The sequence below is a fragment of the Salmo salar genome, chromosome 18 (assembly GCF_965601325.2).
Source record: "Salmo salar chromosome 18, fSalSal1, whole genome shotgun sequence".
In the NCBI taxonomy this organism is placed as follows: Eukaryota; Metazoa; Chordata; class Actinopteri; order Salmoniformes; family Salmonidae; genus Salmo; species Salmo salar.
Window position 1 is genome coordinate 9407259 of NC_138308.1, and position 26075 is coordinate 9433333.

At 43.1% G+C, this 26075-nt stretch overlaps 1 protein-coding gene across 1 annotated transcript in view; it reads right to left on the bottom strand.

The window, feature by feature from the left end:
* The window catches only part of LOC106576802 (regulator of microtubule dynamics protein 2), a 55943-nt gene extending 36338 nt beyond the window's left edge, over positions 1-19605 (bottom strand). The window contains exons 1-4 of the mRNA XM_014154228.3: positions 19585-19605; positions 17567-18021; positions 3163-3352; positions 1973-2075 (exon numbers count right to left, since the gene is read on the bottom strand). Of these exons, the coding sequence (XP_014009703.1) occupies positions 1973-2075; positions 3163-3352; positions 17567-18012 (739 nt within the window). The 5' untranslated portion in view covers positions 18013-18021; positions 19585-19605. The remainder of the gene's footprint in view (positions 1-1972; positions 2076-3162; positions 3353-17566; positions 18022-19584) is intronic.
* Positions 19606-26075: the final 6470 nt, after the last annotated feature.

The window sequence follows — 26075 nt, forward strand, 5'->3', positions numbered from 1 at the left end:
AAAAGCATGACTTTCATGAGACTTTAAAATCATCATTAGAGTTGCATCAAGCAGCCTTAGGATGTATTTAATAAATCTAAACATACAGCCCAATGTTTGTTTCACAACTAAAGTTACATAAATAACTCTAAATTAAGCATATAAGAATGCCTGTTTCTTTGTTAACCGCTCAACACAGAATAGCCGCATGTGCGCACTCCCTCAAATCGTTTGGAGAAAATATTATTTATATTTTATTCAGCTATGTTCAATTGTATTCTTCATACTATAAAATAATGCCATGGAATTCTAAGAAAATCTTGTCTGCTAAATGAACTAGTGTAGCTCACAGCCATATGGCATAGCCAGATCAGGGCCTAACATAAGAACAACTCTGAGCATGCTATTCTGTTCTTCTGAAATAGACTACATTTCTTCATATCATGTTTCTTTTGACCTGACCAAAATAAAAAATGTATTTATTGTGATAGTGAAGGCTATATTACATGGATTTATTAGACTTTTTGTTCCAAAGGTCTGCATCAGTGGCTTGTAGGCTATGCGTGGAAGCCAGAAGATACTAAATGTGTTTGTTAATTAAACGGTCAATTATCGTGAGACCGGCAGTTATTTGATTGCCAATCACCGGCTGACAAAATTTCATGACCGCCACAACCCTATATGCCACCACAGCTGTATGGTACAAACATTATGGGCAAATGCAGTATAATGCAGATTAGTATTTCAGGTCATTGATGACAAGGTGCAGTAGTCAGTCCAATGCAAAGTCACTTAATCCCTATGAGCCCGATAGCCGGATGATGAGGGCCACAGCATGGGGGAAGAAAAGGTTAAAGTGGCGGACCTAAACCGTCTGCCAGTCTTTGAAAGACAGGTGTTTGGGGTGGGCAGGGTCGGCAATGGTCTTGTACTGGAGGCGTGCAGGTCCGTCATGGAGGGAAGGTGACAGCCGATGACCTTCTCCGCAGACCGGACGATGCGCTGCAGTTTGCCCTTGCAACAGGCAGAACCAAACCAGACGGTGATAGAAGAGGCGAGGATGGACTCAATGATGGTGTAGAATCTAACCAGAATTGTCAGAAAGATTGAGTTTCCTCAGCTGGCACAGATGGTACACATCCTCTGTTGAGCCTTCTTGGTCACCACTGATGTTGTCCTCCCCCTTGAGGTTGTGAGAGATGATGGTCCCCAGGAATTTGAATGACTTGGCCGTGCTGACGGCTGAGCCATCAATCTCGAGGGACAAAGATGGTGGGGGGAATTTCCTGTAGTCAACCACCATCTCCATGGTTTTGACTGTGTTGAGTTCCAGATTGTTGCGATTGCACCAGGCGGTCAACCTCTCCATGGTACTTGGATTTTTGTCGTCAGAAATGAGTCCGACCAGGTTGGTGTCATCAGCAAACTTGAGTAGTTTGACGGATGTGTCGTTGGAGGAGCAGTCATTCGTGTAGAGTTAGGAGAGGAAGGGAGAGAGCATGCAACCCTGTGGCGCCCCAGTGTTGAGAGATGTTTTCCCATCTTAACGTGCTGTGTCCTGTTGGTCAGAAGTCGGTGATCCACCGGCAGATGGAGTCAGATACGTTCAGCTGTGCTCACAAACTTCGCCAAAGCTCACCACAGATCCTGCCAGTTATCTTTGTGGCCAGATTTTAAATTGGCTTACTTATCAATACTAGAGTTTCACAGGTGTCATTCAGTTGCTGATTTTCACCAGGACTACCTCCAGGCCACTCCAAGGTGTGGATACTGCCAACAAGTGGGTGGCCTGCAGAACCAGTTGTGCAAATGAACATACATGTCTCCAATACCAGGAACTGTTATGGTTGCATATTTCCAGACACTGAAAAACCTGGGCATTTTGGGAAATAGAAACCTTGGCATTTTGGGAAATTTGGGGAATTGTATAACCCTAATCTTTGGTACATGCTGTGAATACTGGAGATCAAGGGGTCCGTATGTGGTTTATTACCAGTCTCTGCATGGGTCTTCTTCTGCTCTAGGTTGGTAGTGATGTCGTGGACATCCACATAGGCCCGAACTAGTCTCCATAAGAAAGTAGTGTTCTGTCCAAACTGTGAAGAAAAGAGGAGTGTCATTAAACTTCACATATTGACTTTAATTTGGAGGCAGGCTTCACCAAGTAACTTCACTGCTCAGACTTGGATTCAAATAGTATTTGTTTTGCTCTTTTGGAAAAATATAGATTTCTTCTATGCAATATTCCATCTAATTATTGTCAGCATTGAGCAAATTTCAGATTTGAGCGGAAAGTTAAACGTTGTGAGAATTCCGTGCAACCTCCAGCATGTGCTTACTGTGAACACTGAGGCTGTAACTCTTTAAGTTACAGAGACTTAAAAATAATTATGAAGGGCTTGATGTTAACCTTTTGACAAGAAGGAGATCTTTTTTACTTGGTCTGTAACAACATGGGCCAAATAGGTGAGTGGAAATCGCATTGTATTATGTTGTATGATGCAAGAAACTGCTTTACAAAATAAAAGTCATTATTATTACCATAGAGAGAATCAAAGAAAAATGTAGGCTACCCTCTGCCTATTGGCTTCTTTGCATATTCAAGCCTGTCTCAAAATACAACACAGGCCCTTTAAGACATATAAAAGCTATTTACCTGACTTGCTTTTCAAAGACAGCTAGAAATGTACAAGTTGTGTGCTCTTGTAGGAAGCAGTCACTCCCCCATTGCTGACCAATAATTAGCTATATCCTAACTGGGCAAATAACTCTCTAACTAGCAAAGAATATTAATAAATGTGCATGTGGCTCTACACTTTGACCTGAAAAGCGCATCTACTCGCAACCTCGGGTGATGGAAAGACGGCTCGTAGGCTACCCGTTAATAGAATTCTACTCTGTTGCCTTCAGCAAAGTCACCGACTCAATATTGCAAAGATTAGTTTTGGTTGATGCATTTAAAAAGGGGGATGATATTATGTTGATTCACAAGTCTCACAGGGAAACGTTGATCTAAGTATAGTGTAAAATAACGGGGCAAACTAATAAATTCAGTAATGTTTCAATATTGTGCATTTCTGGCTGCGCGGGCTGGCATTTCTTCTGTGCGGCAGTCTTGGACATTGCTTCTAGGCATAGGACATCCAAACTAAAGACTAAGGACTGTTGGTTTAAGTGGCCCACCTCTGTCCTCTTATCCAGCATGGTGCGGAGGCACTCCCTCTTGTCTCCATCCGTGCCATTGTGTAGAGCGTCCACCCTCTCCAGGAGGGCTGAGAACTCGTCCAGAGGCTCGATCACTGTCACTTCCTCCTGACTCTCATCAGCCTCACTCTTCTCTTCTTCCTCAGAGTCTGTCAGAGCCGTAATGTACCTGGAACACATGGGGAAGCATTCATTAGGGCCACAGCCTAAATTCTCAGTTTCCTTGGCATGTGTTGTCATATTTAAGATAAGTGGGAGGAAGATAAACAAAGTGTGGGTGGTTAAAACTTAAAATCCCTTGTGTGGTTGCTTCAATTCTACTCTACTGGGTTATCATATAAAATGTAGCCTATAGGCTACGCCTTAGTGTGCCAAGACAGTACAAACTGTACTGGCATCAGGCTATTCATATATAGTGAAGAGGGGTGGGAGTATCTCCAGAATAGGATCCCTCTGGTAATGACTCAGAGAGTGAGTCTTAGTTAACAAGTGCCTTTAATTACCCCCTCTCTGCCAGATGCTGTCAATAACAGATGAACATTCCCTGTTGGTTTACATGCAAACAGCAACACGTTTGATTACACAAGCTGGTTACTTAATTGTGTATAAACGCTGCCTAGCAGTTAAGAAGTCTTGACACAGATACCTGAAGGGTTTCCAGTACCGAACACAGAGACTTGTTTGTCTCTGTCATGGCGTGGCACATAATGTCCCAGCATTAGCCCCGGTTTACCGCTTCCAAAAAAGTCCCCTTTCAATTACTGTAAGTACATACTAACACCCTCAGCTAACACTTGAGTAGGGGAGGTGAAATAGGTGTGTATTAATGACATAGGTAGAAATTCAAAGAAATAGAAGACTGAAAGTGAAAAGGTTTAAACATGAAAGGCCTCCATTAAGTGCTGGCAACAGCTACATCATCGGTGGTTAAGGAAACGTTTGGGTCTGCGAGCGATGGTTCTGGGCAAGGGGGAGGTGTGTTGGAGCGGGGCCGCTGACCGGCACACCGTGGGCCCACAACAGGTGGTGGAAGCCCCATCTTAGATACCTCCCAACTCACAACACTTAGGTCAGGCCCAAATAGCTGATTACTTAAAGATGCACTACGCAGAAATCGCTCTGCCATTTCCTGGTTGCTAATTTTTTTTTTTTATAGTTTGCATAATTTTGTATAAAAAGAAAGTAAAAAACAAAACTTTTGGCTATACCAAAAGTCTATGCACCGCAAGAATATCATGGCTATAGGCCTATTTTCCCCCATTTTCCAATCTAATTGGACCACTGAGTAAAAATGGAAACCAGTCATAGAAGTGCTTTATGTAGGGATTATGCTGCTGTCAATCTCTCTTCTGCCATTTGTGTGGCCAACGAGCCCAGCATGTTAGCTCAGACTCCCTGTGCTTGTTGCTTTAATGCCGCTGTTTGCTCGAGACCACAGCTCTTAATCTGTCCACACACACCTCTCAGCAGAAGAAAGCAAACACACTGCGGCCCTAGCCAAGAATCTGGCCCACTCACTCACTCACTCACTCACTCACTCACTCACTCACTCACTCACTCACACACACAACACACAGTGAAAAGCCCGGCCGATTGATTCACAAGACATTCATTCTAAAAGGAATTATCTTGTGTTACCAAAATAGGGTAAGATTTGTTAAATACAACATCTAAAAATTCTAACAAAAATGTGGGGGCAACACACGAAGAGGGAATGAATGAATCTGACAAGAAAGACAATCCATGATCTTTATCCTAAAAAACGCAGATTACAACATTTTAATTAATAGACATAGAACCGGTGTACCACAGGGTACAGTTCACTGGCCATTGGCGTTCCTGGGATCTGGAGCTGTGGCCTTGTTTACAAACCCAGATTCCTAATCTCTGCACAGTGACCTCAGAGTAAGCTCCAAACCTGCAGGCTGGTGCTGAACCCATTTACAGAGCATTCGGAAAGTATTCAGACCCCTTGACTTTTTCCAAATTGTTTTACGTTTCAGCCTTAGTCTAAAATGTATTGAATACGTCTCTCGTCAATCTACACACAATACCCCACAACGACAAAGCAAAAACAGAAATACCTTACTTAGAAAAGTATTCTGACCCTTTGCCATGAGACCCGAAATTGAGCTCAAGTGCATCCTGTTTCCATTGATCATCCTTGACATGCTTCTACAACTTGATTGGATTCCATCTGGGGTAAATTCAATTGATTGGACATGATTTGGAATGGTACACACCTGTCTATATAAGGTCCCACTGTTGACAGTGCATGTCAGAGCAAAAACCAAGCCAAGAGGTCGAAGGAATTGTCCATAGAGCTCCAAGACAGGATTGTTTTGAGGCACAGATCTGGGGAAGTGTAGCAAAACATGTCTGCAACATTTAAGGTCCCTAAGAACACATTAGCCTCCATCATTCTTAAATGGAAGAAGTTTGGAACCACCAAGACTCATCGGGGGAGAAGGGCCTTGGTAATGGAGGTGATCAAGAACCCAATGGTCACTCTAACAGAGTTCCAGTGACAGAAGGACAATCATCTCTGCAGCACTCCACCAATCAGGCCTTTATGGTAGGTACATGCCCACTTAGAGTTTGCCAAAAAAAGGCACCTAAAGGACTCTCAGACTGTTGCGAAAAGAGATTCTCAGACCGTGATGCAACCAAGATTGAACACTTTGGCCTGAATGCCAAGCGTCACATCTGGAGGAAACCTGCACCATCCCTTCGGTGAAGCATGGTGGTGGAAGCATCATGCTGTGGGGATGTTTTTCAGCGGCAGGGACTGGTAGACTAGTCAGGATCGAGGCAAAGATGAACGGAGCAAAGTACAGAGAGATCCTTGATGAAAGCCTGCTCCAGGACCGCAGACTGGGGGCGAAGGTTCACCTTCCAACAGGACAACGACCTTAAGCACACAGCCAAGACAACGCAAGAATTTCTTCGGGACAAGTCTCTGTATGTCCTTGAGTGGCCCAGCCAAAGTCCGGACTTGAACCCAATCGAAAAACTCTGGAGAGACCTGAAAATAGCTGTGCAGCGACGCTCCCCATCCAGCCTAGCAGAGCTTCTTAGATTCTACAGAGAAGAATGGGAGAAACTTCCCAAATACAGGTGTGCCAAGCTTGTAGCGTCATACCCACGAAGACGAGGCTGTAATCACTGCCATAGGTGCTTCAACAAAGTACTGAGTAAAGGGTCTGAATCCATGTAAATGTGATATTACCGTTTTTGCTTTGTCATTATGGGGTATTGTGTGTAGATTGATGAGGGGGAAAAAATGTTTTAATCAATTTTTGAATAAGGTTGAAACATAACAAAATGTGGAAAAAGTGAAGGTCTGAATACTTTACGAATGCACTGTATGGGCAATACAGGACTTAAAATTCTGAATGGACTTGCATTTGTGGTGAGCAGCAATGGCCATTCTCCAAATTGTTGTGCATTAGTTTTTTTTGCACCTGCACACAATGTACTAGTACAGGGTTCGATACTGCGACCAAAACAGTCGTATTTGCGACAGTTTGACTTTGCAGTGCGACACTGATTTTAAGTGGTCGCAAGAGTGCCATTGAACATTTTCCCTGGTCACGTTAGTTTTTAGCTCACAATTCGCTTTTTTAATCATCATGATTTATTCAAACAGTAAATGTGCAAATGACCAAAAATAAACCAACTTTATGAAGAGGCAACAACAGTACGGAAATGCCCGTCTGTGTCAGTGCTCAACATGGGATGTTTTGGAAACCCTCCGGGTCAGTCGATCATCCCGTCAGTGGCCAGCTTGAAGAGGTGCTGTTGCTTCTTCCCCACCCTGTCTGTGTGGGTGGACCATTCAGTTTGTCTGTGATGTGTACGCCGAGGAACTTAAAACTTTCCACCTTCTCCACTGCAGTCCCTTTGATGTGGATAGGGGGGTGCTCCTTCTGCTGTTTCCTGAAGTCCACAATCATCTCCTTTGGTTTGTTGACGTTGAGTGAGAGGTGCCCTCACCGCCAACCTGTATGCTGTTTCGTCATTGGTGATTTAGCCCACTACTGTTGTGTCGTCTGCAAACTTGATGAATGAGTTGGAGGCATGCATGGCCATGCAGTCGTGGGTGAACAGGGAGTACAGGAGAGGGCTGAGCACACACCCTTGTGGGGCCCCAGTGTTGAGGGTCAGCGAAGATGTGGTTTCCTACCTTCACCACCTGGGGGCGGCCCGACAGAAAGTCCAGGACCCAGTTGCACAGGGAGGGGTTGAGACCCAGGGCCTCCAGCTTGATGATGAGCTTGGAGGGTACTATGGTGTTGAATGCTGAGCTGTAATCAATGAACAGCATTCTTACATAGGTATTATTTTTGTCCAGATGGGATAGGTCAGTGTGATGGTGATTGCGTCATCTGTGGACCTGTTGGGGCGGTATGCAAACTGAAGTGGGTCTTGGTGGCAGGTAAGGTGGAGGTGATATGATCCTTGATTAGCCTCTCAAAGTACTTCATGATGACAGAAGTGAGTGCTACAGGGCGGTAGTCATTTAGTTCAGTTATCTTTGCCTTCTTGGGTACAGGAACAATGGTGGCCATCTTGAAGCATGTGGGGACAACAGACTGGGATAGGGAGCGATTGAATGTCCGTAAACACACCAGCCAGCTGGTCTGCGCATACTTTGAGGAAGCGGCTAGGGATGCCGTCTGGGCCAGCAGCCTGCGAGGTTTAACACGTTTAAAATGTTTTACTCACGTCAGCCACGGAGGAGAGGGGGCGCAGTCTTTGTTAGCGAGCCGCGACGGGGGCACTGTACTATCCTCAAAGCAGGCAAAGGTGTTTAGTTTGTCTGGAAGAGTGACGGTGTCTGTGATGTTTTTGTAGTCCATGATTTACGTCTCGTGTCTGAGCCGTTGAATTGCGACTCCACTTTGTCCCTATACCGGCATGTTGCTTGTTTGACTGCCTTGTGGAGGGAATAACTACACTGTTTATATTCAGCCATATTCCCAGACCTCTTTCCATGGTTAAATGCGGTGGATCGCACTTTCAGTTTCAGGAAGGCAGCCATCCATCCACGGTTTCTGATTAGGGTAGGTTTTAATAGTCACAGTGAGTACAACATCTCCAATGCACTTCTTTATAAACGCACTCACCGAGTCAACGTATAGGTCAATGTTGTTCTCGAAGGCTGACCGGAACATATTACAGTCCGCGTGATCAAAAAAGACTTGAAGTGTGACTTTCAATTAGTCAGACCAGCGTTGAATGGTTCTCGTCACTGGTACATCCTGTTTGAGTTCCTGCCTATAAGACGGTAGGAGCAAGATGGCGTCATGGTCAGATTTTCCAAAGGGAGGGCTTTGTATGCATCGCGGAAGTTAGAGTAGCAGAGGTCGAGAGTATTAGCCCTGCGTGTCATGCAATCAATATGCTGACAGAATTTAGGTAGCCTTGTTCACAAATTTGCTTTGCTAAAATCCCCAGCTACAATAAATGCAGTTTGCAGATATATAGTATCCAGTTTACATATAGTCCAGTAAAGTTCCTTGAGGGCCGACTTGGTGTTCGCTTGAGGGGGAATTTACACAGCTGTGACTATAACTGCCGAGAATTCTCTTGGTAGGTAAAATGGCCAGCATTTGATTGTAAGGAATTCTTGGTTGGGAGAGCAGAAGGACTTGAGTTCCTGTATGTTGTTATGATTACACCATGAGTCGTTAATCATAAAGCATACAGCCACGTGCTTCCTCTTCCCAGAGAGGTGTTTCTCTCTGTTGGCGCAATCACAGATTACAAAAGGGAATAGACGAGCCTACCAGACAAGCTTAATGCTTTCTATGCTTGCTTCGAGGCAAGCAACACTGAACCATGCGTGAGAGCACCAGCTGCTCCCGACGACTGTGATCACGCTCTGCGTAGTTGATGTGTGTAAGACCATTAAACAAATCAACATTCACAAGGCTGCAGGGCCAGACAGATTACCAGGACACATACTTTGAGCATGTGCTGACCAGCTGGCAAGTGTCTTCTCTGACATTTTCAACCTCTTCTTGACCCAGTCTGTAATACCTACATGCTTCAAGCAGACCACCACAGTCCCTGTGCCCAAGAAAAATTACCATTGTTGCACTCACATCTGTAGCCATGAAGTGCTTTGAAAGGCTGGTCATGGCTCACATCAACACCGTCATCCCAGACACCCTGGACCCACTCCAATTCGCATACCGCCCCAACAGATCCACAGTTGACGCAATCTCTATTGCATTCCACACCACCCTTTCCCACTGTCCTTTCCCAAAATTCTGTTTATTGACTACAACTCAAAGTTCAACACCATAGTGCCCTCCAAGCTCATCACTAAGCTAAGGACCCTGTGATTGAACAACTCCCTCTGTAATCGGATCCTTGACTTCCTGACGGGACTCCCTGTTCACCCACGACAGAGTGGCCGCACACGTCTCCAACACCATCATTAAGTTTGCCGAAGACATGACGGTGGTAGGCCTGATCACCAACAATGATGAGACAGCCTATAGGGAGGTGATCAGAGACCTGACAGTGTGGTGCCAGGACAACAACATCTCCCTCAACATCAGCAAGATAAAAGGGGATGATCGTGGACTTCAGGAAACAGAGGGTCAAGCACGCCCCCATTCACATTGATGGGGCTGAAGTGGAGCGGGTCAAGAGCTTCAAGTTCTTCGGTGTCCACATCACCAAGGATCTATCATGGTCCAAGCACACCATTGAGAGTATCTTGACTGGCTGCTTAAACGCTTGGTATGGCAACCACTTGGTACCAGGCGGTGTCAAAAATTGTCCAAGATTCCAGCCACCGAAGACAGACTCCTGAACAGAATCTACCCCCAAGCCATAAGACTGCTAAATAGTTTGTTAAATAGTTAACCAAATAGCTACCAGGACTATCTGCATTGACCCATTTAACTTATGACACATCGCATATGCTGCTGCTACTCTTTACTATCTGTCACGTTATTAGATATACAGTATGTATATACAGAGATTTCGGAAAGTATTCAGACCCATTCACTTTTTCCACATCTTGTTATGTTACAGCCTTATTCGAATGGATTAAATACATGTTTTTCCTCATCAATCTACACCCAAAGCCCCATAATGACAAAGCAAATACTGGTTTAGACATTTTTGCAAATGTATTAAAAATAAAAAACAGTAATAACTTATTTACATAAGTATTCAGACTTTGCTAGGTGACTCGAAATTGAGCTCAGGTGCATCCTGTTTTCATTGATCATCCTTGAGATATTTCTACAACCTGTGGTAAATATGATTGACTGGATATGGTTTGTAAAGCCCCACACCTGTCGAAGGAATTGTCCATAGAGCTCCGAGACAGGATTGTGTCAAGGCACAGATCTGGGGAAGGGTACCAAAACATTTCTGCAGCATTGAAGGTCCCCAAGAACACAGTGGCCTCCATCATTCTTGAATGGAAGAAGTTCGGAACCACCAATACTCTTCCTAGAGCTGGCCCCCCGGCCAAACTGAGCAATCGGGGGAAAAGGGCCTTGGTCAGGGAAGAGACCAAAAACCTGATGGTCACTCTGACAGAGCTCTAGAGTTCTTCTGTGGAGATGGGAGAACCATCTTTGCAGCAATCCACCAATCAGGTCTGTATGGTAAAGTGACCAGAAAGAAAGCCATGCCTCAGGTAAAGACACATGACAGCCCACTTGGAGTTTGCCAAAAGTCACCAAAAAGGACTCTGACCATGACAAACAAGATTCTCTGGTCTGATGAAACCAAGATTTAAATCTTTGGCATGAATGCCAAACATCATGTCTGGAGGAAACCATGCACTGCTCATCATCTGGCCAATACCATCCCTTCGGTGAAGCATGGTGGTAGCAGCGTCAGGGTTGTTTTTCAGCGGCAGAGACTTGGAGACTAGTCAGGATCGAGGCAAAGAAGAATGGAGCAAAATACAGATAACCTGCTCCAGAGTGCTCAGGACCTCAGACTGGGGCGAAGGTTCACCTTCCAACAGGACAAGCCTCAATGTCCTTGTGTGGCCCAGCCAGAGCCTGGACTTGAACCTGATCAAACATCTCTGGAGAGAACTGAAAATAGCTGTGTAGCGACGCTCCCCATCTAACCTGACATATCTTGAGAGGATCTGCGGAGAACAATGTGATAAACTCCCCAAATACAGGTGTGCCACGCTTGTAGCGTCATTCCCAAGAAGATTCGAGGCTGTAATCGCTGCCAAAGGTGCTTCAAAGTACCGAGTAAAGGGTCTCATGTAAATGTCATTTTATTTTGAAAAAAAAAATACTAAAAAATGTTTTTGCTTTGTCATTATGGGGTAGATTGATGAGGGGTAAAAATATTTAACACATTTTAGAATAAGGCTGTAAAATGTGGAAAAAGCCAATTTATCGTTACTCATTGTGTATCTATTATTACTTTTATTATGTGTTTTACTTTACAATTATTTATTTTCTTTCTCTCTGCATTGTTGGGAAGGGCGTGTAAGGAAGCACTTCACGGTTAGTCCACACCAGTTGTACACAAAGCATGTGACAAATAAAATGTGATTATAATGGAGCATAATAGGGAAGCCTGGAGCCAAGCACGTTAGTGTTACGCTAAAAGAGAACTGAAAGGAAACTGTGACAATGGGGGAGGGGGAGTAGTGGGTGGTCACAGTCGAAGTGGTACAGTATGCAGGTGGAGGGTAGAGGAGGAGTCTACCATGCCCTGCAGACATACTTACTATACGTAGAAGGTAAACTGCCGGAAATTCACAGGAATGGGGGTATCAGAACGTCAACAGTGATTTGGGTGCAAGATTTTCATCTAATAACATGTAGGCCTACTTTCTAGGGGAAAATACTGCATCTCCGGTACATCAGTGACTTCCATGAAGTTCCAAATGCGAAAGACGGAGAGAGACAAAATGTGACTGGCCTGGACACTCATCACTAAATCATGACATTTTTTTATATTCGAAGCTTTTAATTACAAAAGACAGACAAGGTCATTTTTCACTTGAAAAACCTCTGTGTGTGATCAGACATGCCCGTTACTAAATAAACAAAAGTCTTCTCCTTAAAATAAGCAACTATCCAATGCCAAACGCTATCATTTTAAACACAAAACGTTATAATATCCTCTAGCCATGGGCAAACAGCATGACGTGGATAAACGGCATTGGGAACTGTTTGAGGAATGACAAGTTCCGACATGACACTTTACAATGAGACCTTTGACAGCTCGGCATACAGACTGGGAGATTGACGGGCCTGCTCGGTTGAGGTGGGAAGTTCGAGGAAGCGGTTTTGACAAATGAAAAGTGAACGGTGCAAACTGCTTGAGCTTTCCACCTTGCGAATGCGTGTTGCTAAACTGAGCAAACACAATCCTTATCAACTTTGACCTGCTCCATAATTGAGCCGCCTTCTTCGTGGTCCTTTGTAGCTCAGTTGGTAGAGCATGGTGCTTGTAATGCCAGGGTAGTGGGTTCGAATCCCAGGACCCCCTATACGTAAAATGTATAGATGCATGACTGTTGGGAGATTTAGAAAAAAACATCTGCTAAATGACATATATATTGCCACACGGTGCGGTACGGCGTATTGTCTGTACCCCATTATAGCCGCTTCATGTTTCAGCAAGACCCAATACAACCTGCAAATATATCACTGCTGGTCATGGTCTGTATATCATATATTTTTTACCCCGTTTTTCCTCCCCAATTTCGTGGTATCCAATTGGTAGTTACAATCTTGTCCAATCACAGCAACTCCCGTACGGACTCGGAAGAGGTGAAGGTTGAGAGTCGTGCGTCCTCTTGAAACACAACCAAGCCGCACTACTTCTTGACACAATGCCCACTTAACCCGGAAGCCAGCCACACCAATGTGTCGGAGGAAACACAGTGCACCTGGTGACTGTGTCAGAGTGCACTGCGCCCGGCCCGCCACAGGAGTCGCTAGTGCACGATGGGACAAGGATATCCCTGCCGCCCAAACCCTCCCCTGATTTTAGAGTGTTTTTTGACCAAAAACAAAATGTTTTTATTTATTTTATATATAAAAACATTTTTTTGGGGGGGGGATGGGCTCAGCTGTAGGACTTGCCTCTAAACTACATAAATCATTGCATTCCAAACTCCATAAATCATTGCCTAAAAAAATATATAAAAAATATCAGCGAGAATGCTAAAAAGCATGAAGCCTGCCACACCCACCATAGATAGCATGGTTTTCTAATAAAAATATCTCAGCAGTGAAGGATACAGTCAAGTGCTGTTATTTCCTACAGTTCCAAGCCACGGTGCAACAGACAACCAAAACACTTTAAATGAAGGTGATGTGAGGTCTATGAGTGTAGCTAGCACCACTGGGTGAGTACCAAGCATTCCCTAAGGGCTAGAAGCTAGAATTTGTCCATTGCACCATCACCCCCTTCCCGCTCTAACAAATCATGGGGGAGAGGGAAAGGCAATTTAATTACAGTAGGTGTGTGCGTGATTTGATTTCTTTCAAACCATAATAACCCGGGATGTAATTTAGAACATTTGATGGGGCCGACAGCTGCCACTCAAAGCAAGTTGCTGGAGCTGCTGGAGGGCAGGCTGAGGCACCATACTTCGGTTTGCATCTCTTTCTCCAACAGGGAGAAAAATAAACGAAACTCCATTGATTACAGAGTTAGGAGAACCGATGACCTGATATAACCTAGTCCTCATGTGGTACAGTAATTTATATTAGGCCGAAAGTTCCAGTCTATGCGCTTTTTCACTACAAAGATAGGAGAGTAGTACGCTTCACAATAGACCACCTGATTATTGTATCACTCAAGTATGGCCTGATTCCTTCAGTCTAACTACTACAACATACCGTAAGTCATGGCCTGAGTAAGAATGCAAATTGAAGGACCTCAAAGTCCGTAAACTGAGAGGCAAAGCCAAAGAGACAGATACACTGAAGACAGTAAAACACAAAACAGTAATTAACTACCCAGAGTGTTCAGGCTGGCTGTTAGCCTGCTTGTTATGTTGTTACTAGAAATGCGCCCAGGCGACTGCTGCTAGATTTCTGCCAGGATACAAATCTGGAGCAAACCTAACTGGGGGAGGTGCCATGATCCAGCTCTGATCTGCAGCCCATTACACTCCTCTGCCCCGCCCACTTTGCTGGGTTTGGATGCCAAGCCAGGTAGGGTGCTTCTTTTTCTTGGCACACTAATTTACGCATGCTTAGTGAAAGTACAGGAAAAGTCAATCCAGGTGATGCTCTCCTAGTCAGAGTAAAGTCCTGCAACGCTATAACAAGTTATTAATCCACAGCATTCTTGTTTCAGGAGAAGTCTCAGAACATCCCTATCGCTTTACTCTTTTTATATTCACCACTACAAAACATCAGACACGCTTTAATATGTGTTTTTCAGAGATCAAGACCATTCTGTGAATACGCCTAACAGAATAGCCTCACACATCTTTTCTGTTCTGTTTTGTGTAAATGGGACATAGTGTAAGACTGCAATTATGCTATTAGAAACCATCTGGTGGTGGCTTGTAGTTACAAAAATCATGTACGTTTATTGGACATGAAAAAGGGAAAGCCATAACTTGGATGGCCGTTAGGTCATTCTTGTCGCAACGTCAGAGTAATCCTCATACCCAACCGAGACTGTGCTGGAAGTGGTATTGGAGGGCCAGTAGGAGGCCCTCCAATATATACCAATGACCCAGGGCAGAGATTGGGATCATTGCCCTGTGTTGGGTTCCGTCTTTCAGATGGGACGTTAAATGGGTGTTCTGACACTGTGGTCACTAAAGATCCCATGGCACTTATAGTAAGAGTAGGGGTGTTAACCCTGGTGTCCTGCCTATCTATCTATCTATACGCACACACACACACACACACCACAGTTGAAGTCAGAATTTAACATACACCTTAGCCAAATACATTTAAACTCAGTTTTTCACAATTCCTGACATTTAATCAGAGGAAAAAATCCCTGTCTTAGGTCAGTTAGGATCACCACTTTATTTCAAGAATGTGACATGTCAGAATAATAGTAGAGAGATTTATTTCAGGTTTTATTTATTTCATCACATTCACAGTGGGTTAGACGTTTACATGCTACCAAATACTAATTGAGTGTATTGCCTTTAAATTGTTTAACTTGGGTCAAACGTTTTGGGTAGCCTTCCACAAGCTTCCCACAATAAGTTGGGTGAATTTTGGCCCATTCCTCCTGACAGAGCTGGTGTAACTGAGTCAGGTTTGTAGGCCTCCTTGCTCACACACACTTTTTCTGTTCTGCCCACAAATCTTCTATAGGATTGAGGTCAGGGCTTTGTGATGGCCACTCCAATACCTTGACTTTGTTGTCCTTAAGCCAATTTGCCACACCTTTGGAAATATGCTTGGGGTCATTGCCCATTTGGAAGACCCATTTGTGACCAAGCTTTAACTTCCTGACTGATGTCTTGAGATGTTGCTTCAATATATCCACATCATTTTCCTACCCCATGATGCCATCTACTTTGTGAAGGGCACCAGTCCCTCCTGCAGGAAAGCACCCCCACAACATGATGCTGCCACCCCCGTGCTTCACGGTTGGGATGGTGTTCTTCAGCTTGCACGCCTCCCCCTTTTTCCTCCAAACATAACAATGGTTATTATGGCCAAACAGTTCCATTTTTGTTTCATCAGACCAGAGGACATTTCTCCAAAAAGTACGATCTTTGTCCCCATGTGCAGATGCAAACCGTAGTCTGGCTTTTTTATGGCGGTTTTGGAGCAGTGGCTTCTTCCAGGCTGAGCGGCCTTTCAGGTTATGTCGATATAGGACTTGTTTTACTGTGGATATAGATACTTTTGTACCCGTTTCCACCAGCATCTTCACAAGGTCCTTTGCTGTTGTTCTGGGATTGATTTGCACTTTTCGCACCAAAGCACGTTCATCTCTAGGAGACAGAACGCATCTCCTTCCTGAGCGGTATGACGGCTGCGTAGTCCCATGGTGTTTATACTTGCGTACTATTGTTTGTACAGATGAACGTGGTACCTTCAGGCATTTGCAAATTGCTCCCAAGGATGAACCAGACTTGTGAAGGTCTACAATTGTTTTTCTGAGGTCTTGGCTGATTTCTTTTGATTTTCCCATGATGTCAAGCAAAGAGGCACTGAGTTTGAAGGTAGGCCTTGAAATACATCCACAGGTACACCTCCAATTGACTCAAATTATGTCAATTAGCCTATCAGAAGCTTCTAAAGCCATAACATCATTTTATGGAATTTTGCAAGCTGTTTAAAGGCACAGTCAACTTAGTGTATGTAAACTTCTGACCCACTGGAATTGTGATACAGTGAATTATAAGTGAAATAATGACTTGTGTCATGCACAAAGTAGATGTCCTAACCGACTTTCCAAAACTATAGTTTGTTACCAAGACATTTGTAGAGTGGTTGAAAAGTTTTAATGACTCCAACCTAAGTGTATGTAAACGTCCGACTTCAACTGTATATACCCCAAAAATATATGGGGGATTAGAAATGATGCAGACAATTACATTGATGGAAGCTGATCCAGCACCTAAAATAAAAAATAAAAGCAACAGTAGCCTATGTGAATAATATGAATATCAAGTAATAGGCCGGAAATTTCCCATAAAGCTTTGAGACAAGAAGACATTCTGAATGCATTCATGTACAAGAAAAGCTGTGCAAGTTAGGCCTGACTGTTAACACAAGTGCCTTGTTTTAATAGTACCTACTTACCTGTTAATATATTGTTTTCATAAAGAGGAATTTTAAGAGGGAGAGCATTTAAAAGCAGACATCTGTTGTTTATGTTATTCAAGCCTGGCGTGTGATCCAAGGTATTTGGCTGTAGATGGAGGATGACTGTGCGTGTGGCGCTAGATTCCACTCTCTGACACCCCAGGCACATTCACATACAGTACTTCTTATTTTACCACAGATAACGACTGAGCAAATCAAAAAGTCTGGTGATGCAGGGTGAGCATGTGACTTGGGCTTATTAAGATATTGATCAAGTACAGGTGGGATAGTTAAGGTGGTGCAGCTGGCAAAGAGGAAACCAGAATTTGAGTATAAAAGGCCAAAGGGTGTGGTGGATGCTTGGACAGAGACGATTAGGTAGCAAACTACAATCATATCATTATGAGTGAATATGAGTGTATCGTTGTAGGATATTTTAAATGAGATCTCATGCCAAAACAAGTCAGAGTTTTGGAGCTGTTCCATTGAACATCGAAATAAAGGCATTTCAAATACTATGAACATTTCCTTGTTTTTTTCTATGAAATCATTCTGATGTGTGAATTTCCCCCTTGTATCTGAAACAACCAACATGTGACGATGCCAGAGAGAAAGATGGGACTCACCCTCCTTCACTCTCAGCCCCCTCCTCTGAGCTTTGGCCTTCAGCTCTGGCTACTCTCCTCCGGCGTGTGGGTATAGTGCGGTTTGGTGGGCCTGCCCTGATGCGAGCCACGCCCCCCTCGGCCCCGCGTCCTCTCAGCTCATCCCTCACGTGGTCCTGCAGCTTTGGGATGGCACTCTTTAGCGCCCGCACCTCATCTTTCAGTTCTGACACACACTGGATCAGGGCTCCGAGACGATCTAGAACCTCAGCCTGACCCAGCATTCCCCCCACCACCATACTGGCTCCAGCCGCCCGCTGGTCATTACTGCTGAGGTACTGCTCACTGTGTCCACTCTGTGGCATGGCCCTCCGGCTGTTGTACAATGCCACGGCACCCAGGCTGAGGCCAGCTGCTCCAGCCAACACACCCAGGACCAGAACCTTGTTGTCTGATGACTGGGCCATCGTGCCAACCTGGAGAGAATGAGGAGGAATGAAAATGATGCATATTAATAATGAATTTGCTCTGTTGTGCAGGGACAACTTCTGATTTTAGGAATTGTTTACTTGAGTATCCCGCAGCAGAGAAAGTAGCATTGCAAAAAGTTCATCAGAGTTGACTGAGCAAGGAGCTGAGTTGGTCGGCCCTTAGCTCGTTACTTGCAGAGTTTGACCTCTTTGATCTTAAACCAATCTGCACCTCCATTCTAATCATTAACACGTCCAATGTCCATTTCCTACTAGTCTACATGACAACTGATTTGATAGTTCCTGTCACACGAGCAGCTAAATTCTCTGTGCCTATTAAATAATACAATTTAGGCCATTTGGCTAAGCTCTTAACTGTTTCCACAAACACTGGGCAAAGACCTGCGGATAAGGCCTACAGCTAAAGGGGACCTCAAGCCCATTAAGGACACTTAATCAACAGACAAATCAGGGCATTGTTTAGGACAGTATAGTAAGATAATTGATTGGGTTAGCTGTCAAATGTGGAGAGCCTCAGCTGAAAAGTCAAGCAAACTAGTTTGAGGTATAGAAATGTAGCAAAGTAAAAAGCCACTTAACTTCTGAAACCCACCAGCCAGTGACAGATTGAGAAAGTGACCTAGTGACTAGTAGCAAGCTGTCAAGATAAAGCTGGCAACGTCATGGGGAGGGATTAGTCACTCTCCTGTTGGATCCTCCCATTCATCTCAGTGTTAGACTAGCTAGTTACGTTTCCACGAAGGACTAACGTTAACAGGATTAGTTAGCTAGCTAACACTTGAACCAGTACCTGGGCTTGAAGAGACAAGATCTCATCTGACGCCCAGGGATCCTTCAATTCAAAGTCCCATCAACCAGCTCTGCAAACGTTATGTCAAAATACGTTCGGTACTCACCAGAATATTGAGTTTTGCAGAGCAACTATCGTCAATACCGCCGTTCCGTACGGGATGTAGTTCCAAAAAAAAGGTCTAAATAAAATTAAATCAATGACCTTTCGGGATTGTGGAACCTAGAGCCTTAGATTTGGCGCATGCGCACTTGGTCAAAAACAATAATTTTAATGTAGACCTTTTTCGGAAGTAACGGCAGTAATGACAATAGATGCTCGGCGAAAGTCTATATTTTGGTGAGTACCGGTCGTATTTTCACGTCATAACGTTTGCAGAGCTGAATTTAAGGATCCTGGATCTCGTCTCCTCAAGCCTACTGGTTCAGCTAACACTCAAGCTAGTCAGTTAGCGAGACAGAATAATGTCAAAGAAAGGGCATGTAATGGCATGGACAGAGCCACCAAGCTTGCGAACTAATGCCTGGCAATGGTGTTCACGATGTGTTGTTTAAATAACTACACAGAGAAAATAGATCGCTAGCTTAAGTAGCTTTAGCTCAACATTAAGCAGTGTATTTGAGTGTGGCACCCTTATGCTATCGCATAGTTGTGGACTTGACTATAGTTAAATGTAAAACACTTTAATTAAGGTTCAATAAAATAATATTCATTAAACTCCAAAAAAAGGTAGAAATTGTAGCTGTCATTGACCTTACTGCGGAGAAGCGAGCAGTCTCTGTACACCTGTAGTTTGAGTATTATTTATGTGCAACAACCAAATATTCCGTCTTATCAGGAGAGGTTGATACACCATCGAAATGTTCCGACCTCAACCGCAATGACTGTGTCAGTTTACCGATCAAGGTAGGGTGATATGGTGATACTTTTTAACGCATCAAACCTGTCAAGTCCTTTGATGATTATGGCATTTGCAATGGAACAAAGTAACAACCTGAAAACCGTACTACATGTGTTCCTCTACAATTCAGATAGAAGCGAGTAGCCACACCATTTTTATTATTGTTCACTACCCATCACGGCCGATTGTGATACAGCCGGGGATCGAGGAATCGAACCAGGGTCTGTAGTGACGCCTCTAGTACTGAGATGCAGTGCCTTAGGCCACTGTGCCAATTCTGTAAAAAAAAACATTGATTGGGTAGTCATTGGGAGTAAGCTATCCCTGATATTAAATGTGTTTATATTTAGCTGTCTGCTATATACATTTTCTGGATATTATTAACCCCAGATATCTCACATAATTATTGTATCATTCATTCAACCCACTGGACAGTGGGTACAGATGCCAGTTCAACGTCTAGTTTTGATCGAGTTACCAACTAACGTGAATTAAACTTAAAATCAACCAAACATTTTCCCATCTCATTGGAATTTGTTTAAAAGTTTGTTGAAAAAAAATACTAAATTCCCCTACATTGATGACTTTTTGAAAATCCAATCCGTTTTCCACAGAACATCATCACATTGAATTATTTTTGTTGAAATGACGTGGAAACCTTGATTCAACCAGTTTTTGCTCAGTGGGAAGGGTCCATGTGGCGTTTAAACTAACAATAATATTGTGGTCTTTGATCCTACAATGATGGACTATTGCGTTTCCAAAACATTTCAGAGGTTGAGGTTTAAAGATCTGCTGGAAAACAGAGACTGTCATGTAATAGATTTGAGCAAAAGACTAATCCAGTGGCTCAACTGAACGGCCAAAGTACACTCCAACAACAACAACCCCCATGTACCTCTGTGTTAACTAGGTTGAATACCAGACTGCACCCTGAGAACAGTCAATGAGATCAGTCTCTGAATCCATTGACAAATCAGTGTAATATTATCTTAATGAAAATAGCATTTTTACAGAATAAAGTTATTTCAGAATATAGGTTCAAGGAAGCCTACAGCTGAAATTCCATAATCACAAAAATCAGTCCCCATTAGGCCATGCTTTTTTCATGTTATTGACCAACTTGAAAAACACCCCTTATTCATTTAAACTGGATAAGAAGATGAATACATTGCAAAAAACAATGGCAACTCACCTCCAAAAGGGATTTTTGTCTCTCTGTGGGAGCTGTTCTCACACTGTGCCCAGACAGAGTGTGTACGAGGGAGGATCACAAATGCAGTTAATCTGATCAACTTTGAACCTGCAGTCAGTTCAAGCGGCGCTGTCCTCGTCAGCTTTTCCTTTCAGGGTTATAAAAGGGTGTTTAATTTCTACCTTTATTTAACTAGGCAAGTCAGTTAAGAATTAATTCTGATTTTCAATTACAGCCTAGGGTTAATGGTGGGTTCTGCCCCTGCCTTGTTCAGAATGACTGATTTTAGTTTTTTGTTAACAGATTCTTTGTCAGCTCAGGGATTCGATCTTGCAACCATTCGGTTACAAGTCCAACGCTCTAACCACTAGGCTACCTATGCGGTGCTATAGCAGTAAAATTGAAATGTTGGTATTTCAAACAGATTCTGTACAGTAGGAACATTATGTACTGTGAAACATCAGACACAACAGAGTGGTAGGATCAGATTGTAAAAAGTGTAGTATTTAAAAATAATAAAAAAAATATATATCTTTTTTTTTTTGGTGCAAAATAGCCCACACGATTGTTCTTTGTCTGTCACAACATCACTTCAGTTTGCTTATCTCCTGGATAATCTGCCCACCATATTTACATTTCACCTGCACCACGGTAATGCTGCTACAGGGCTCAAAGTACTCATTGGAAGATTTCAATCAAGCCCCTTTAAAATTATATTTACATAATACATACAGATACACAATTGCCTGTCTCAATTTGATGACTTAACCTTTTTTTAAATAATTTGAATAACATGGATTTCATAACCATAACCTTGAAAGATAATGTGCTTTGTTTAACCAACCCAAAATGATTTTGGAGGTTGTGTGATTCTACAGAAGTGGTGCAAATTGCAATCCCACCCCTACAAAAACTTTATGTTATACCCTTCCCCAGATACATGCCTATTTTAAAAAAACAGTTAAGTCTCTTAATTAGGACATGTATTTACATACTAGGTTCTAATTCAATCAAAGGCAATAACAAATATATATTTTAATTAATATAGTACAAAGTCATTGTTTATACATCTATTTTTATTGAGAGGTGTGTGTCCGAAACCCTAACTCTTCATGTTAATAAAAGATAAATAAAGCAATTCATGATTTTTGAAGAAAAAATAAAATGCATTATTATTTCAATAGATCATCTTGAGTTGTTCTATTATTACATTCAAAGATACTGATCTATTTAGTAATTTTGTATATCTTTCAAACATCTTTCTCCAAAAAATGCTGTCACACCTTTTGATGTCATTACCAAAACACACACATTAAAAGACGATAGAATGAATGTGCCTTAAGCCACACCCTTACAAATGTCACCAGGTAATGGGATTGCACCCCTTTCCAGGATGGCTATATGGTGAGTAGTCTGTCTGCAAACATTTTGGAGACAGTTAGTGAACAATTTGGTAAATCTTCATATATTTTTAAGAACTGTCACTACCGAACATTTAATATATCAAGAATATGTAAAGTACGTTGTCAGGACTAAAATATATGTTTTCTTGGATGTACAGTGCCTTGAAAAAGTATTCATCCCCCTTGGCATTTTTTCTATTTTGTTGCATTACAACCTGTAATTTAAATGGACTTTTATTTGGATTTAATGAAATGGACATACACAAAATAGTATATATATATATATATATATATATATATATATATATATATATATATATATATAATTAAAAAATGGAAAAGTGGTGTGTGCATATGTATTCACCCCCTTTGCTATGAAGCCCCTAAATAAGATCTGGTGCAACCAATTACTTTCAGAAGTCACATAATTAGTTAAATAATGTCCCACTGTGTGCAATCTAAGTGTCACATGATCTGTCACATGATCTCAGTATATATACACCTGTTCTGAAAGGCCCCAGAGTCTGCAACACCACTTAGCAAGGGGCACCACCAAGCAAGCGGCACCATGAAGACCAAGGAACTCTCCAAACTGATCAGGGACAAAGTTGTGTAGAAGTACAGATCAGGGTTGGGTTATGAAAAAATATCAGAAACTTTGAACATCCCACGGAGCACCATTAAATCCATTATTAAAAAATGTAAAGAATATGGCACCACAACAAACCTGCCAAGAGAGGGCCGCCCACCAAAACTCATGGACCAGGCAAAGAGGGCATTAATCAGAGAGGCAACAAAGAGACCAAAGATAACCCTGAAGGACCTGCAAAGCTCCACAGCGGAGATTGGAGTATCTGTCCATAGGACCACTTTAACTTCTCTAGGGTAGGGGGCAGTATTTTGACGTCTGGATGAAAGGCGTGCCCGTAGTAAACTGCCTGCTACTCAGGCTCAGAACGTAGGATATGCATATTATTAGCAGATTTGGATAGAAAACACTCTGACGTTTCTAAAACTGTTTGAATGATGTCTGTGAGTATAACAGAACTCATATGGCAGGCAAAAACCTGAGAAACATCCAACCAGGAAGTGTGGAAATCTGAGGTTTGTAGTTTTTCAAGTGATTGCCTATACAGTATGCAGTGACTTAGGGTTCATTTTGCACTTCCTAAGGCTTCCACTAGATGTCAACAGTCTTTAGAAACTTGTTTCATGCTTCTACTGTTACTGGGGAGAGAATAAGAGCTGACTATGGAATCCAAGATGGCGTAGCAGTCAGACATCTTTGTCCTTCGTCCTGTCGTGTCCCATGTATATATATTTTTATATATTTTTTCTTCACATATCTTTTTATATTTTTCTAACCCCTTACTTCAAAATACTCTCCTGCAACCCGCCTCACCCAATGTGGTGTGGACCTGCTTTTTCTCTAAAGTATTTTTCTCTACCTCTATTACTGAAATCTCCAACATAAGCTAGCCAGCTAACGGTCATCAGCTAACCGTTAGCTCGGAAAGCTCTCACCAGTTTGTACAACGCGATTCAACCAGAGCATACCGGACCTATTTTTCTCTCCATATCCCCGGATTCCTACCGCAAGCTCTGAACCTTCTCACCTTCCGACCTTCGCAGCTAACGTCCCCTGAATGCTAGCTGTCTAGAGCACAACGGACTGTTAGCTTAACGAGGCCCATTGAATACATTCCGAAGCTACTAGCTAGCAGTCAGCTATCGTTTGCTAGCGGTCAACAGCTACCTTCATCCCGGACAACTCTCGCCAGTCTGTACAGCGCGACTCAAACCAGAGCTAGTCGGACTTATTCTTCTCCATATTTCCGGGTTCCTACCGCAAGCTCTGAACCTATTTTTTGTATTTTTTACTATTATATATCTTTTTTTTCCCACCTAGAATTATAGCAGCTAATGTCCCCTGAACGCACAGCCGCTAATCCACGGCCTGCTAGCTATCTAAAGCACATTGGACTGCTGGCTTAAGAGGCCCTTCGGACATATTTCTTTGGCCACTATACATATTTTGCAAATTGGCCTGGTTTACCACACGGAGCCCTGCTGATCCGTCCGCTGATGTAACTGCATGAGAAGGCCACAACAGACTTTCCTCCGTCGCCTCGCCCCTCTAAGGCCTTTCTGTTAGCCTGCTAGCCCGCTGCTAGCTGCCTGAAGCCACGCACTGGACTCTTATGATCACCCGGCTACGCATGCCTCTCCCTAACGTCACCATGCCTTGTCCATTGCTGTTGGTTTGTAACTATTGTTTTATTTCACTGTAGAGCCTCTAGCACTGCTCAAAACCCCTCGGCTAACAATTTAGTTCCACCTCCAGCATACGCAGTGACATCACCTGGTTCAAATGCTATTTCTAGAGAAAATATCTCTTTCATTATCACTATATGCACAGGTTTCCCCCGACTGTATTCACATCCTACTATACCTTTGTCTGTACATTATGCCTTGAATATATTCTACCGTGCCCAGAAATCTGCTCCTTTTACTCTCTGTTCTGAATGTGCTAGACGTCCAGTTCTGTTAGCCTTTAGCCATACCCTTATCCTAGTCCTCCTCTGTTCCTCTGGTGATGTAGAGGTTAATCCAGGCCCTGCAGTGTCTAGCTCCACTCCCATCCCCCAGGCTCTCTCATTTGTTGACTTCTGCAACCGTAAAAGCCTTGGTTTCATGCATGTTAACATTAGAAGCCTCCTCCTTAAGTTTGTTTTATTCACTGCCCTAGCACACTCCACCAATCTGGATCTCCTAGCCATGTCTGAATCCTGGCTTAGGAAGACCACCAAAAACCTTGAAATTTCCATCCCAAACTATAACATTTTCCGACAAGATAGAACTGCCAAAGGGGGCGGTGTTGCAATCTACTGCAAAGATAACCTGCAGAGTTCTGTCTTACTATCCAGGTCTGTACCCAAACAATTCAAGCTCCTACTTAAAAATTCACCTTTCCAGAAACAAGTCTCTCACCGTTGCCGCTTGCTATAGACCACCCTCTGCCCCCAGCTGTGCCCTCGACACCATATGTGATTTGATTGCCCCCATCTATCTTCTGAGCTCGTGCTGCTAGGTGACCTAAACTGGGACATGCTTAATTAACACCCCGGCCATCCTACAATCTAAGCTTGATGCCCTCAACCTCACACAACTTATCAATGAACCTACCAGATATAACCCCAAATCCGTGAACACGGGCACCCTCATAGATATCATCCTAACTAACTCGCCCTTGAAATACACCTCTGCTGTTTTCAACCAAGATCTCAGCGATCACTGCCTCATTGCCTGCATCCGTAATGGGTCTGCGATCAAACGACCACACCTTATCACTGTCAAACGCTCCCTAAAACACTTCTGCGAGCAGGCCTTTCTAATCGACCTGGCCGGGGTATCCTGGAATGACATTCACCTCATCTCGACAGTAGAGGATGCCTGGTTGTTTTTTAAAAGTGCCTTCCTCACCATCTTAAATAAGCATGCCCCATTCAAAAAATGAATAGCCCCTGTGATATGCAACTTTTCAGGGAAGTTAGGACCCAATATACACAGGCAGTTAGGAAAGCTAAGGCTAGCTTTTTTAAACAGAAATTTGCATCCTGCAGTACAAACTCAAAAAAGTTCTGGGACACTGTAAAGTCCATGGAGAATAAGAGCACACCCTCCCAGCTACCCACTGCTCTGAGGTTAGGAAACACTGTTACAACCGATAAATCCACTATAATTGAGAAT